This window comes from Leuciscus leuciscus, assembly GCF_965113295.1.
Source record: "Leuciscus leuciscus genome assembly, chromosome: 7".
NCBI classification, from domain to species: domain Eukaryota; kingdom Metazoa; phylum Chordata; class Actinopteri; order Cypriniformes; family Leuciscidae; genus Leuciscus; species Leuciscus leuciscus.
The window spans coordinates 31265026-31280917 of NC_138731.1; the positions used below are offsets into that span (position 1 = coordinate 31265026).

The following is a 15892-nucleotide window of genomic DNA, read 5'->3' on the forward strand; positions in this document are numbered from 1 at the left end:
TTGCACAAAACTAGATTCAGTATTCCTCAAATTGAATAAAAACAGTGCAATGCAAACTCAGAATATTACGCAAACCAGCAATAATTAAATATGTGAAATAATACAAATATACTTTATGTTTGTATTATTATTATCTCACTTTATTAACCAATGTCTTTGCTGCAGACCTAAAGCAAACATGACTTTAGTTAAAGGGATAGTTCAACCAAAAACAATTCTGCCATCATTTAATCGCCCTCAAGTTGCTCCAAATCTATATGAATTTATTTATTCTGCTGAACACAAAAGAAGATATTTTGAAGAATATAGGTAACCAAACAGTTGATGGGCCCCATTGACCTCCGGAGTATGGAGAAAAAAAATACAATACACATAAAATACAATTAATAAATACTAAATACACTACTGTACCGGTGTGAATTTGCATTTCCTTCAGCCTAGGCTTATTCATTTCACTGTTGGTGTTAAAGGGTCTTTACATTCATTTTCAGAAAAAGTAACTAAGTAACGTAGTTAGTTACTTTTTTAAGGGAGTAACACAATATAGTAACACTGAACACTGAAACAAGTATACATCAGCTGCACAATTTGAGATAGGGCCTATGCCTGGTCATGAGTACAGAATAAGAGGATTTTATTTTATTTTAAGGGGCACAGTAATTTATTTACCCAGTTATTCATTTAAAGTATATTATTTTTATTTCATATGTAAAAAAAAAATAAAAAAAATAAAAGCCTTCTAAAAATGTTAAACAAGCAAAGACATTTATGTTTTTACAAAATAATTATATTTCAAATAAGTGCTATTCTTTTGAACTTTCGATTCTATAAAACATATTAAAATAGAAAACAGATATTTTACATTGGAATAATATTTCACAATATTACAAATTTTACTGCATTTTTGATAAAATAAATGCAGCCTTGGTGAACATAAGAAAAATCTTACAGACTCTGAACATGATATAAATATATCATTCATATTATGTATTACAAAGAAACTAAAAAAAACAAAACAATTAATAAACAGCTGATCTGGAACCCTGTTTTATGAGATTGTGATTCTTGCATAATGCTTCAGATGCAGTTCCTGTGCCGTATTTTCAGTTTTTCATCTTTCTCTTGTCCCTTTTGTCTCTTTATCTCTCAGAACCAGTTCTTCATCAGTTGTGCTGACAAATCCATCCACAACAGCATTGGAGATGCGCTCACGGAGAGAATCCTGCGGGCATACAGGTGCATCATGACAATAGATACACTTGTATATGAATTTGAACACAAAAACATCAATGGGCAAACCTAACTCATTTTCATTTCCGTTTGTGACTTGGCCACAGGGAGAGGAAAAAATTTCGGGTCTATGTGGTGATGCCCCTGCTGCCCGGCTTTGAAGGTGACATCTCCTCAGGGGGGGGGCAAGCCATCAAAGCAATCATGTACTTTAATTACAGGTAATAACCCTCCAAACATGCGTCTTCTGTAATCACCAAATTGCCACAATTAAGGGCAAAAATGCAGCAAATTACACGTGTGTAATGTGGAAACAACGGTCCCCGCTACTCACGAGAGAGAAGCAAAAGACGATTACAGCCCCAGCTTGGAGGCTCAACACTAGGCTAGATAAGGGGAGTAGAGAGGATGCTGTGGTAACTGGGGTTCAGCGAGCGATGTGATTGGTCGGGTGAAGGAGAATTAAGACACACGATTGGTGCAAGTCAAGACAGACAGTAGATGAAATGAAACCTTTCTTTCTCCATTACAGGACAATGTGCAGAGGGGAGCGCTCCATTATTGAGAGGCTCAAATGTGTGAGTAAGTAGACTAGTATGCAGAAATATAAATTTAGACTACAGCGGTCACATTTGCAAAAATCATGCCAATCAAATGTGGATTGCATCATTTTAATGTATTATAACAGGATCAGGATGAAGAAAGTGTGTGTGTGTGTGTGTATGTATTTGTCTGTGCAGTGGCAGATTGCTGGATCAAGTACATCTCATTCTGCGGTCTGCGCACTCATGCTGACCTGGATGGGCGTCTGGTCACTGAACTCATTTACGTGCACAGCAAGCTCATGATCGTGGATGATTGCACTGTCATTATTGGTCAGCCAATCTCCCCTCTCACACATATAGAAAAATAAAATTGGGTCGTTCTCAGGAAATGGTATAATTTGTGCCAGAAAATTTCATGAATTCATTTCAGACACAATATTTTCCCACGTTTTAGGCTCAATGAAGCAATGCTATAAATGAAACATAGGTGGAGGTGACTTGCTTGATATTCAGATTAGTGGTTGACACATGAGTTTTTTTACTGGCTGATACTAACTACTAAGGTATATTTGGAAAGACAGCATATATATATATATATATATATATATATATATAGAAATAGAATATATATTCTGTTTCTAGAAATAGAAACGCACCTGGACCTGGTCATGTTGTTTGAAATCTTTTAACTGTAAAACTAGTATACGCCACTAGGGGGCACTGCATTCATACAAAACACATCTCGTGTGGACATGAGCAGAATAACAAACACCAACAGATGTTTATGAAAAGCGAAGTCACGCCTGTCTCCTCAATCCACACAAATGCATTATTAAAATCCCATTAACGTCGCTCAAATCCTGTCTGTCTTTATCAATTCCAATTATCCTCTTATCCTTATGAATAGGCTTTGAAGAAGAAAAACAAGAAACCACTGTTTTTCACTGATATGTCCTTGAGGCTCTCAGTAGAGGTCACACCCAAATACAGATCCAGAACACGCATCCTACACTCCCCATAGGCATTAACTATGATAGTAGGAAAAGGAAAAGTGTCTGATAGGTATCTGTGATCTACTTAGGCTCATCAAACATCAATGACAGGAGCATGCTGGGAAAGAGAGACAGTGAAATGGCTGTGGTTGTTGAAGACACAGAATTCCAGCCCTCTGTCATGGATGGAGGGAGTTATCAGGCTGGCAGGTTCGCCCTGTCTCTACGGGAGGAATGCTTCAGGTCTGCTTTTCTGTTACACGTGAGCAACATGGCAACAGGATTTTTATTTGCAGTGGGAGGTTTTACAGTCCTGTGACATACATTGTTGATATTTATTGGATGAATCTCTCAAAGAAAGAAATATATAAACATATATAGACCTTAAATTAAATTAGCTAATTTACACACTAAATCTGCACTATTTTTAAATGACTAAATACTCTGGTGTGAAAACATTTATTATACACATAATGTACATTTTTGCATTTTTTACAATTTTGTGCATGGGAGAAATGAAATTATGAAATTAAATGAAATTATACAGATATAAAAAAATTAAAATCGTAAATATTTGTCCTAAAATCGGGTTAAATAAAAGTTGTTGTTTTTTTTAAGGTGAAAGATTAAATACAGCCTAATTCAACCAATTTAAATGTATTAATATTTTGTGCCCCATTACATTACAAAAGGTTTAATTTAGAGTCTGAAAACAATCTCTCGTTTTAGGCTTGTTCTTGGCTTGCTGGGAGACAACACAGACATCAGTGATCCCATCAGTGACCGATTCTACAAGGAAATCTGGATGGTGACAGCAGCCAAGAACGCCAGTGTGTATGACAAGGTAAATAAGTCACTCAGAAAAGGTAAGAGCACAGCACTGACCTTCCTCACCGAACGCTCTAAATAGCCCTCGATTTATTTTTAGAAAAGACAGATCTTAGATATTTGATTAACCGGCTCAGTCAATAGAGCCGGATGTTTACTAGTGGTTTATTCTGCCTTTTTCCCTTGTCATTGAAATGCTTCAACAATCCAATATTAGATAAATATGCTTAAGCTCTGGCGTATCACCATCACTGCCTCTCTGTGCAGGTCTTCAGATGTTTGCCCACTGATGCAGTCCTAAACTATAAGATTCTGAAGGACTACATGTCACGCCCATGCATGGCTGCCGAGGACCCTGCACAGGCCTGCACTGAACTGAAGAAGATACGAGGCTTTCTGGTCCAATTTCCCTTGTATTTCCTGTCTGAGGAGAACCTTTTCCCTTCTTTCAACTCTAAAGAGGGAATGATGCCCATTGAGCTGTGGACATAGACTCTTTGAAACTGTAATGGCTGCCCTCTCTTTTGACGCTTGTCATCTAATGATGCTATATGTGCTGTCAGTAGCATGCATACATTTGTAGAGCGGAAACTACCTCTGAGCTATCCATAGACGCTAGCTTTACATGTTGCTGTGAAGTCTCAGACAGTCTTAGTGTACATAAACCTTCATTCTTCTGCTGTATATTTGTCCTTTTTCCCTGCAGGTTTATAACTGAACTCTTTTAATGAAATATACATGGACACTGCAGCTGTTGTAAATAATTAACTTTGTTCTTCCAGATTATTTCTTTATGAGTGCATAGTTATTTTCATTTGTTCCTGAAAATACAGGCAAAAATGCTTAAAATAACAACACAACCACTTAAAGTAATATCACAGTGACTTTAAATTTAAAAGCAGGCAAAAACTTGCTGAAATTCTCATTTTTACAAAATATATTAAGTACATTATTTCAATATATTATTTAAATTATTCGTATAACTTACATACGTATCTTTATTATAATTCTTAAACTGAGTCACAGTCACATAGACACATATAATAATGGTAACATTAAATGTCTTGCAACAATGTTTGCAAGTGTTTGCATTTTGTAATCCGTAAACCCATAGATTTACAACACAAGATAATTGTGGACCTTACAAACGATGTAATGAAGATGAATTATGGTGGCACAAAGACTAACAAAGAGAACGATATGGCTTTGATTAGGTGCATCACATTAAGCATGTGCATTTGCCTAACCATTACATCTAGATTATTAGCCTCTTATATTACATTACATAAACTTCCTGAGGACACATTTCAGCTGCTCTTTCATCATACATTTTTCCCATTGACAAAATAATGCTCACTGAAAATTTTCCACACAGTAGAGTGATCATTAACATGGTATAAACCGGTATTTATGTTTTTGAATGAGCAAAAGGTGGCTTGAACGGGTGCAGGTGGCGCTTTAAGCGGCATAGAAACACCTACGTGAAGCCAATACAAAGGATAGCGGCTTACGCTAAGAAGTGAATACAAAAGATTTCGCCGAATGATCCTTTCTTAAGCGGAAAATCTGGAAAATTAGTCAGCAGTTTTGCTTCAAATATCAATGAGGTCATCACCGCTTTCATCACTTTCCACTGTCAGTTGACGAGTCCACCACTTTTTGACTTCAGACCCCGAGGAGGCCTCGTCACTCACAGGGTTCATCTTACACACCATGGACTTCACACTTGTGCGGCCTGCGGGAGAAACACAGGACTGTGATGTGAGTCACGGGTTAACCAGACACACACACGGCAATTTGCAGAATACTAATTACATGGAATATTAAACGATAAACAAGTCTTTGTTTACCAACCCCTTGCAAAGAAACATGGGAAGCAGGGCCTAAAAAAAAACTTTTTGCCAAACCTGCCACTGACTTGAGAAAATTTACCAGAAATAAATGTTTTTTACCTACCATGAAATCAAATTAATTTGTATTAGAATCAAATTTGTATTTGATTATTTTCTTTGAATCAAATTAAAAACACAGACAGCAGCAGGAATATTAGGCTTCTGTTACTTTAAGAGCGAAGGCACGGATCCAATATGCTGATACACGTTTTCTCTCTCAACTGTTTATGTTCACTTAAGACAGGGTTTCTCAAACTCGGCCCTGCACAGTTTAGCTCCAACCCTGATCAAACACACCTAGCTTTGAGTTTCTAGTGATCCTGAAGACATTGATTAGCTTGCTCAGGTGTGTTTGATCAGGGTTGGAGCTAAACTGTGCAGGACAGCAGCCCTCCAGGACCGAGTTTGAGAAACCCTGACTTAAGACATAACTGACTGTTTACAAGGATTCTTGCCAAGATGGGCATTTTGTTTGAACATAATGTAACATAATTTGTCTGTTCAAATGTAAGAAGACGTGAAAGAGAGCTCAATTCAGTATTCATGTACTGTCTGAACACACAGAGAAACAAATTGAGTTCCCTTTCATGTCTTCTCGCACTTTCTTCTGTCCCGATTGTTTTTCACGTTTGTTCATGTTCTCACAACATTGCATTGTTGGAATTCATAAAATGTTACCAGCGATTGACACCGTTTCATAAACTCGCCAACACCGAATTTTTACTCGCATTTGGTGCTTGCCGTGCGTTAATTTTAGGCCCTGATAGGAAGGCATTTGATAAATTGTTTATGCCAAAACAATTTGGTATAAACAAACAAATATATTTTATATGTGCTGCAATTTTCATGGTTATATATTTATATTAAATCATTTGTAATAACTTATAATGTATATTAAAAATATAATTATTTTTATTTTTACAATTTGAACATATTTTTTAAAATGTTAAATATTTAAATTTTCCCGCAATTTTCATTTTTACAAAAAATACCAAGTTCGTTATTTCAATATATCATTTAAATGAGTCTTATAACTTATGCATATTTTTTATAATATCTAAACATCTGGAAAAGTCTGTCATATACTATGGTTACATTAACTGTGTTGCCATAATGTCTGCAATTGTTTTTTTATTATCATGTTATTTTTTGTCATTTGTAAGCTGCTTAGGATAAAATCAATAATTTTGTAAATGTAACAAGCATGTGTAATAGTAAAAGTATATAAAGTTTGGTATAGACCTGCAGGCAGTCGCCATTGTCCCAGCTTCCTCTGGGGTCGGTCGGCGGAGTCCTGTCGGTAGCCGCTGCGGTCTGACAGGGTGGGGCTCAGTAAGGTTTGAAGGCCACTGTTCTGCTGGGTCAGGACCAGGAAAATCATTTTAAATCATTTCATTAGAATGAAGACTCAATGACACACAAAATCTTTCAAGAATAGACACTGGTAAGGTTACCTCTGGCTGAGTGGGATTGTCATGGTTATGTGCGTTGGTGTCCTCACTGGGGACGGTGGTCTCAATGCTGGGAGGGTTGAGCAGGCGGCGGAGATCCTGCTGTTGGCTCTCTCTCAGACTGAGAATGATGCTACATGACTGCTGCTGTTTCTGAAGAAGGAAGGTGATGTCAGTGTTTTCATTCAGTTCATCCTGCATGTCTAATATCAGGATCTATCGCAGTGCCAGTATGCCGATATGGGACTAATTCTATTGCACAATGACAATAAAGGAAATTGAGCTGAATATGCCATCAGTGATCCTATCAGTGGATCTGTGTGAGTTTTATAGCCTTGACTCTGGCCATGTTCATTTCCTACTCAAATCAGATTTCTTTTCGAGAAGAGATATCAAAGTTCTTTTCAAGAAAAGTCAGTTCACTCTGTGGCTATATATGCAATGCCTCCAGGCAGCTATTTTGGGCATGCAATTCTTACAACAGTGAGTGTTTGACATGGTAATGGATACGTTGATATGTTTGGTCTTGGTGGAAAAGATCTGCTACACTGCTTCTGCATTTATGGGACTTTCTACTGCCAATACATACACGACACGCAGCTGTAAGCATAGAACACATGCTGCTAACATACAATATAGCATACATGTATAACCCATAGCAGATCTATACCGGTGGAGTTGGGGAAGGTGGAGGGTTTCTGAAAGCGTGCTGCACTGCTACATCAAATGCTGTCTGAATATTTGAAGGTTGAGCAGCGAGCTCATTGGCTACTGATAAAGCAGGAACCAATCAGCTGTGCTCTATAGAGAATGACGTGACTGCAACCAGATTGAGTAAAGGACTTTGTATTAATCTAAAAAAACTCGAATTTTAATAACATTTTAAATTTGCAACAAAATCTGTCCCAATTAATGTTGTTTCTTATGCTCAAATAGTGTAACAAATATCTCAGGTTGGTCCAGCCAATGTGCATGTGCAGTTCCAAGCTCAGGACACTGATTGTATCTAACAACATTTGCAGTGACACGATTGGCTCTTTTATTTAGAAGATGGGACATATTCTGCCGTATTACAAATTGTACTTTATCCCATTCAGAGTAATATGAATGAACAGTATTGGTACATATTCAGTCCTTGGTGATATTTACAGCTGCACAAGCTGGAAAAAGTTTTCTGGGCAAGTTTTACTGATAAAGGTTAGCAAGGTGTGGTTTATTTACATAAATATTGCATGAATTCTCAAACTGACTGGTCCCACTGCATATCAAATTTATTTCCACATATTAAAGTGGGCCAGATTGAAATTGGCAATGTCAGATTTAATGTGAAATCAGATTTGGGCCACGTTGATATGTAGAGTGAATGGAGTCATTGTCAAACCGCTGAACTGTTTTCAGTTGAGTCAGGTAAATGTCATGACTCTCAGGAGTGTGAGAGCCATGGTGTTTGTGTGGACTCACGGCTCGTATGCGTTTCAGGCACTTCTTTAACCACATGCGGATGGTTTGTTTGGCCACCTCCTCCTCTATAGTGTATTCAAGCTGCTCTCGCGCCAACAGCTCCTCCAGCTGAAGACTCTTCCGGATATCAACCGAGCGGTATGACAACATGCTGAAACATACACGATCAACGATTTTAAACAGACTACAGAACAAGCTTAGGGACCAATATGAACAACATAATAGCAATTGATTAACCCTTTCAGGTTTTGTTCTCTTTGGGCTGGGGAAGAAGATTAGAGTTTTGATAGTAACTCTATTACAAAATAGGACATTTTGATTTATCATAATGTGAAAATGTGCTCTAATAAATGCCACAGTTCTTTCTAACCTCAGAACATCATGGAAGGTGACATCTCCTCCATTGTGCAGACGTTCCATCTCGTAGCACATGTGTTTGAAGAGAAGCTTATCTTTGTCCAGGTCAACTTCCAGACGACCTCTCAGCAGACGGAGCAGAAACTTCACCCGAGAGGTTGGAATCACTCCCTGTATCAAAATCATCCAGACCTATTGCTGACGTTGGTTTCAGAAAACTTCATATATCATCATAACAGTAAATACCTGCTCAAACAGTGAAGAAAAAAAAGCTAAGCACTGTAAGAAAATGATCAGATATTGCTCTGTTCCTAGTGGGCTGTCTATGTAGACAGCATTTTAAGGGATCAAAGGCATGTTCCTTTTATTAAATTCTAAGGAAGCATCATATGGCAATCCCAGAATGCTTTGTGATAAATTATGAATGGTGAAATAGAAATAGCAATATTCATTATAAATTAAACAATAAAAAAAATAAAAAAAACTTTTGGTTTCGTCCAAAATAGTTTTGGAGGACCAAAATCACTGACCGAAACAGTGACATTTAATTAGCGCTTCTCTGATGATGCGTTTTGACTATTTCAGTGTCAGTGTGCAACAGCAGGAAAACCATTTGACCATGACCCAAAAGGATGCTAGAGTAGCAATAATGTAAAATCTGTTTGGCTGAAATATCGAGAGGCGGGCAGCTTGTTGTCGAAGAACTTTACTATGGTTAAATTTATCACAAGAGAACAAGACATTATTTTCGGTTTCAGATTGCCTACGCAGAGTTACAAATCAGCTTTGTGAGGTTCCATCACAGTCAGGATGATTCCGAAGCAGATCACTGGATTTTGGATCAGAGCTCATGTCTCTAATTATGGACCTAGTCCTTCCTGTGCTCAGCTGTTACAGTCTTATGGTTTCAAGTGTTTCTAGCTGATCCCAGCTTGACTCATTAAGGCCAGAAAATGACTGGTGTGCCTCATTTAACTCATATACACGAGCAGATATTACTAATCCTACGGGGGGAGGTCAAATCTGCACGCACTTCTCTCTGCTGCTCTCAATAAGGCTGTTTCCACCTAATGAAGATGACAGCTCAACACCTCTCACTATCTGTGACAGGCAGTAATAACCTCCAATTACTCTGGAGGTGAGAATGTCGATGCGTGTGATTCATTCATTTGCAGCTTCAGAGCCAGTGCGGAGAGCACACATGGGTATTAACTCAAAATCATCCCCACTGACAGCCGCTGATCACAGGCACGTCCCCTCCTCCTCACCTCCCGCTTGTCATCCACCATGTTCCAAATGATCTGGAAGTGACGCAGGTCGTTGTAGCTTAGCAACTGGTCCTCCTCGGTAGAGTAGAACAAAGAGAAATTCTCCACAATGATAGCTGAGGGGGAGATAAAGTGATTAGGGTTGGGTTAGCTTTCAGCTAGGCTCTCAGTGCTTGAGCATAAGGTTGAAAACACTCTAAATAAGTGTGCAAATGCATACTTGGCTGATGCATTGCAAGGACATGGTCCTGTTGTACACACTTTGTGTTCTTGCATTTCTGTGGTGGTGGTAATAAACCTCAAGGGGGTGATAGAGTAAATGCCTGGGTATACTTCATTTTACGCAATCAGCTCCGTCAGAGCGGTCACAAAAATTTGGCTGCAATGCGCTGTTGACCGCACACCTCATCCGTGGATCCTCCTGATGACGAAAAATACATCACACGGACGGTGTGCGGACACAGACGGCCAAAGTATACTTTGGGCTTTTCAGTACCTTCAAATGCCTCTATTAAAATGTCAAGCTGTTGACAGTTAATGCCCACTATAGCACCCCTTGTGGCAATGATGGGAATGCAACACATAATGCATTGAGTAACATTTCAGAGCATAAATTTGAGTCATACAATCACTGTGCAGAGAGTGTATCGGGCCTCACCCTATTGAAAAGACTAGCTGAGACTATTATGATTTTGCTGGTTTAAGCTAGTTATTGCAGATTTGGAGTTGGTCTAGCAAGTGGATCACAATAACCATGGAAATCTTGCTATCAGGATTGGGCAAAATACATTTTTAATTACACTAGCGTTCAAAAGTTTGGGGCTAGTAATATTTTTATTTAATTTTTTTGAAAAGTCTCTTCTCACAAAGGTTGCATTTATTTGATAAAAAAATACAGTAAAAAAAAATTATATTGTAAAATCTTACAATTTAAACTGGTTAACTGTTTTATATTTGAATATACAGTTCTTTCATATACAGAATTTTGGCCATAATTTACAGACTTTCAGCTGTTTGCAATGAACAAATCAAACAAAAGTAATTGAAATAGCTCTACACAACAAATGTTTCAAGTGGTTTCCCAAAATTCAATTCCTCATGAGCAATGGCCTCCAGTTCAGTAATATTCTCGGGTTTGTGTGCTGCAACCGCCTTCTTCAAATCCCACCAGAGATTTTCTATGGGGTTCAAGTCAGGTGACTGATAACCACTGTAGAATCTTCCAGGACTTCTTCTGCAACCAAGCCTTGATGGAATTTGAGGTATGCTTGGGATTATTGTCCTGTTGGAAGGTCCAATGACGGCCAAGCTTCAGTTTCCTCACTGACGGCATGACGTTTTCTCCAAGGATTTCCTGATATACAAAAATGAATCAATCTTGCCTTCCACACGCTGCAGGTTTCCAGTGCCAGAGGATGCAATGCAGCCCCAGAGCATCACCGAGCCACCATCATGCTTAACTTAAGGCAGAGTGTTTTTTACAGCATAGGAGTCATTCTTCTTCCTCCAGACATACCGCTGATCCACAGGGCCGAAAAGTTCCAGTTTTGTTTCATTGCTCCACAGAACAGAATCCCCAAACTTCTGTGGCTTATTTATATGATTTTGAGCAAATTGGAGCCGACTTTTCTTGAGCTTTTGGGTCAGTAGTGGTGTACATCTTGGATTTCTGGCATGGAAACCACATGCGTTTTTGTGCAAGCTGAAACCTCAGTGCCTGTTGCCACCAAGTCTTGCTGAAGGTCTTTTGCAGTCACTCAAGAGTTTTTCTGAACCTGAGGTTTCTCAGAAATCTAGTTGCAGCCATCGATAGCTTCCTTATTTTGCCCTGTCCAGGTAGTGTAACCACTGTTCATTTAACTTTGCAAACTATGCTTTCCAACGGTGTCTCTAGGAACATTTTGTGCCTTTGCTATCTTTTGTATCCTGTTCCTTGTTTGTGAAGGGCGATGATATCTTCTCATATCTTTTTTGGACCATTCTTTTGACTTAACCATATTTCTTACATTTGGGTCAAACGTGACACTCAAAAAAACAGTTCAGGTTTTTCACGTGTTCTTGTTCAAGCAGTAATAATGACTATAGAAGTCATTAAAACTTGCATTTTCAGTTGAATTTGGGGAAACCACTTGAAATATTTGTTGTGCTTGAGCTGATTTGCAATGGGGGTTGAATACTTTTGATTACAAATGTATTTTAAAATTTAATTTATTCCTGTAATTTTCAGCATTATTACTACAGTCTTCAGTGTCACATGATCCTTCAGAAAATAATTCTAATTTACTAACCTTTTACATTGAATACATTGAAATTTCTTAGTATTATCACAATGGTAGTGCTGCTTAATATTTTGAAAACTGTGATACATTTTTTTTCAGGATTCTCCAATAATAGAAAGTTCAAAAGAACAACATTTATTTGATATAGAAAAGTGTTTTCTGTAATTTCTGAACAATTTAACCACTCCTTGCTAAATAAAAGTATTAATGTTTCAAAAATCATATTGACCCCAAACTTTTAAATAGTAGTATACATTTTTACACATAAAAAAAAAAATTGTAAACACAATTTCACCTCAAGTTCCATTCCTAACCAAGAGCAATAGAGACAGAGAATAAACTGGCTTAGACCTAAAGTGATTCAAAGCCTCATTCATATTCAGTAGTGACCAGCGCTGAGCTACAAGAGAAAGACTTTCAGAGGGAGGAACCTCTCTGTTCTGGGAAAAAAGAGATAATAAACATGGAAGGATGTCAGGAAGAATAATGAGCAGCGATATTGTATTTTATGAGCTAGTTTAGCTAGCGTCAAAAGCGGGAGGAAATTAGATGGGACCCTGGGAGATGGAACAGGATATTGTGCCTGCAGTCAGGAGAAAGAGGTGCTTACCTACGAGCAGGTTGAGCATGATGTAAGCAATGATGACATAGAAAGAGCAAAAGTAAATGAGGGCGCCAGCATAGTTTCCACAGTCTGTTTCCCAGTAGCGATGTTTGTCCGGAGTGCAGAATGGCGGCTGCACCTGGGGAACAAGGCAGACAAACAAACATAATCAACACATGGGGCTCGCAGCTGATGTGTTTTGATTTAAATAAATCATTCAGAAGTATGTCGAATGAAAAAATATGCTGTTCAGTTATATTTGCAATTCTATTTGATACATTTAAATTATTTGTTTACTGTTTTTTTTTTTTATGATTTTCACAGCAAGGACACTTGCTTGCGGGCAAAATGGAGCTGCCATCCAATCTCTTACCATGCAGTCATGCATGATCTTATTCCAGTCTTCACCTGTGACTATTCGAAACAGTACAGTGATGGCTTTCCCCGCGGTGGAGAAGTTTGCGTGCCTGTTGGCGAGAGAGGAAAAGGTAACAGCTCACGCAGAGTCACTTCCTCTCATGCTGTCAGCTTCACCTGGAAACTGATTCTCCCAAATACAAGTAGGGCCTTCAAGCAAAACGTTTAGACAACACCAATTATATCAGCGCTGTGGGTAGTAGTAAGTGTGTTACAAATCTTGCCTCTGGTACACTGACAGTCAAATCATTGCTTCTGTGTGTCATAAGACGGCTCACCTGTTAATGTTCTCGCCGTATTTGACAGTGCCGAAAAGGACGACGCCAGCAAAAGCGTAGCACAGCAACAGCAAGAACATGCCCACGATAATAAAGAAACTCTTGTACATGCTGACGACCACAGTTAGCAAAAGCATCTTTAACGTCACCTGTAAATACAAGACAGCTCAGTGGGGGAGGAAATGCACTGTAGGGTTTGAAGTGGACAAGGAAAAATTTTTTTCATGTTATGTTGAATATTTTTACAAGCATAATCATTTATGCATACTCACATGCTTCCCACATATGGTGAAAAACCTGAATACTATCACACATGTGCCCATCATGTATGTGTAAGCATTCTAAAGAAAGAGAAATTCAAGTCATTTCTTTGTAATATAACGTACATTTCAAGTCAACACAGGTTGAGTCAAAGTGCTGTACTGTACATCACAAAACAAAACCATGAATGTTACATTTAAATCATAATAATTTGTAGCGTTTGTGAATCTGAAGAGAAACAACAGATCAGATAATTGGTTTTCTACTGTTTAAAAAGCAGTGCATTTTCAGTCTGACGCGTATGATAGGCCTCAAGTTTCAATTTTGGTACTGGAGTTTATTAGAAATTATTTAACCTTTTGTATAACAATTGAAGATGTACAAAAATTAAAAAAGTAGAGGAAGATTGTTTCATTCAAGACATGTGATGTCTTCACATCAGAAGACCCCAATATATAAGCTGTTGTTTTCCTTAATTATTTTGTTAATCTGAAAAATATTTTTGTGTAGTGCTTTTATTTGTTTTTGTATTGCCTAATTGTAATTGTGCAAGAAATTAAAAAAGAAAAAGGAACTCAAATCATTAAAGTAAAAGGTACAAATTAAATCCCATTGATGAAAATGCATGACATTTTAGTGTGTACCAGTAAAGCAAAGTGCAAAATGATCCATATGACTCCCAGGGATGTGACGAGTAGGTCATATCTGTTTCTCCTGCTCTGCCAGTATCCGGCTGGTGACATAGCTATCAGCTTCATAGTCACCTGCAGCAGAGGAATTCATTCTGTCATGACCGTACAATACTTCCAAAAGACCTCATGAACTGCAAAGCCTCTGGTGAATTTTTTAACTTTTTTTTTGTGGCAGTAAAAAAAGAGGAAGAACTCATGAAAGAACAGGAAACGGAATTTCAAATGTACTGTAACATATTTACCTCCAGAACAAAAATGAAAGTGAAAACCACAGACATTGTGGCCAAGGGAAAAGTAACCGGGTCAAGTACATCCCACTGTAACACATACACACTAATTAATTTGTTATGTTAGTGCTAAGATACAAAAAAAATGTGTTTTATGGCTGTAACCCTCCTCACCTTAACAGACAGAAGGACAGACTGTGCTAACACCAGCACTGCGATACCTCGCTTGAAAAAAGGATGCTGGGTGATGTCGTACATTTTTGCACGGAATCCACCGTTTTCTGCAAATGCAAGAGAAGGAATTTCAGATTTGAAAGAACAGAAAATTAGGGCTTTTCAGCATGAACCGGTACTGTGGTTATAAAACAAAGACCTGGTCAAAATTCCCTGACCTTCAGAATAATTTCTGTGCTCTCTTTTATCATAATTTAAAGGACTCACTGAGAGAAAATCGTCTCAACTGTTCATTCAATGCACTCGGTAAGAGCTTTACCCTTGGCCTTGCTTTTACAGATCCGCCACATCATCGTTTTGCTGTCTTTTAGCTGGTCACAAGGTCTGAGTGTCATTCATCATGCACTGTAATCACAAGTTCATTTCAACAGCCACAGAATGCAGACAGATTATTTGAAGCTGGTTTCAATAGAGTTGGAATTGATGTGGTTACTCTGCCGAGTGCTGACTAAGGTATTGATTTTTCTGTTATTCCAGTGTGCAGACTACCTGGCAGGAAGCACAAAGGAAGCTCCGCCTAACGCCGTCTACAGCTCTCTATATCTATTCCATATTTTAGTTCTTATACGGCATGCACTGAAAATTATTGCAGGAGTATTATTTTAGTATTATTTACAAACTATTATAACATTTATCACGATTTAAGGTCTATGACGCCCATAGGGCAGACCCGTTTAGGGCAGAAAAATAAAGAAGAACCACCTTCAATGCTTGGACCCCTAAATATTATTATTATTAGTAGTATTAGTAATAGTAATAGTAAGGATGTTTGCTTTTTGAGACTGCTAAGATCAGCTGAATATGTGGATGTTAATTATGCTTGATAGTGGGAGAACAAGTAAAAAGAAAGGAAGTAAACAACTATTTACAGCTGAT

The 15892-nt window shown here is 38.0% G+C and overlaps 2 protein-coding genes across 8 annotated transcripts in view; one reads left to right on the plus strand and one right to left on the minus strand.

Moving 5' to 3' along the window:
- LOC309503750 (phospholipase D1) overlaps positions 1 to 4250 on the plus strand; it is a 28016-nt gene extending 23766 nt beyond the window's left edge. For 3 of the 4 annotated variants that reach the window (XM_082176536.1, XM_082176534.1, XM_082176535.1), the window contains exons 22-28: positions 1151 to 1236; positions 1338 to 1451; positions 1763 to 1812; positions 1971 to 2105; positions 2857 to 3010; positions 3497 to 3611; positions 3863 to 4250. In XM_082176536.1, coding sequence (XP_082032662.1) covers positions 1151 to 1236; positions 1338 to 1451; positions 1763 to 1812; positions 1971 to 2105; positions 2857 to 3010; positions 3497 to 3611; positions 3863 to 4087 — 879 coding nt within the window. In that variant the 3' untranslated portion in view covers positions 4088 to 4250. Of the gene's footprint in view, positions 1 to 1150; positions 1237 to 1337; positions 1452 to 1762; positions 1813 to 1970; positions 2106 to 2856; positions 3011 to 3496; positions 3612 to 3862 lie in introns of those variants that run through there. The other variant, XM_082176537.1, reaches the window with a different exon arrangement.
- The window catches only part of nalcn (sodium leak channel, non-selective), a 140692-nt gene continuing 125876 nt past the window's right edge, over positions 1077 to 15892 (minus strand). For 3 of the 4 annotated variants that reach the window (XM_082176522.1, XM_082176521.1, XM_082176524.1), the window contains 13 exons: positions 14957 to 15063; positions 14798 to 14872; positions 14508 to 14627; positions 13875 to 13943; positions 13603 to 13751; positions 13281 to 13374; positions 12914 to 13046; positions 10025 to 10140; positions 8770 to 8927; positions 8400 to 8550; positions 6942 to 7091; positions 6730 to 6841; positions 4444 to 5330 (listed from right to left, as the gene is read on the minus strand). In XM_082176522.1, the coding sequence (XP_082032648.1) occupies positions 5188 to 5330; positions 6730 to 6841; positions 6942 to 7091; positions 8400 to 8550; positions 8770 to 8927; positions 10025 to 10140; positions 12914 to 13046; positions 13281 to 13374; positions 13603 to 13751; positions 13875 to 13943; positions 14508 to 14627; positions 14798 to 14872; positions 14957 to 15063 (1577 nt within the window). In that variant the 3' untranslated portion in view covers positions 4444 to 5187. Of the gene's footprint in view, positions 1223 to 4443; positions 5331 to 6729; positions 6842 to 6941; positions 7092 to 8399; positions 8551 to 8769; positions 8928 to 10024; positions 10141 to 12913; positions 13047 to 13280; positions 13375 to 13602; positions 13752 to 13874; positions 13944 to 14507; positions 14628 to 14797; positions 14873 to 14956; positions 15064 to 15892 lie in introns of those variants that run through there. The other variant, XM_082176523.1, reaches the window with a different exon arrangement.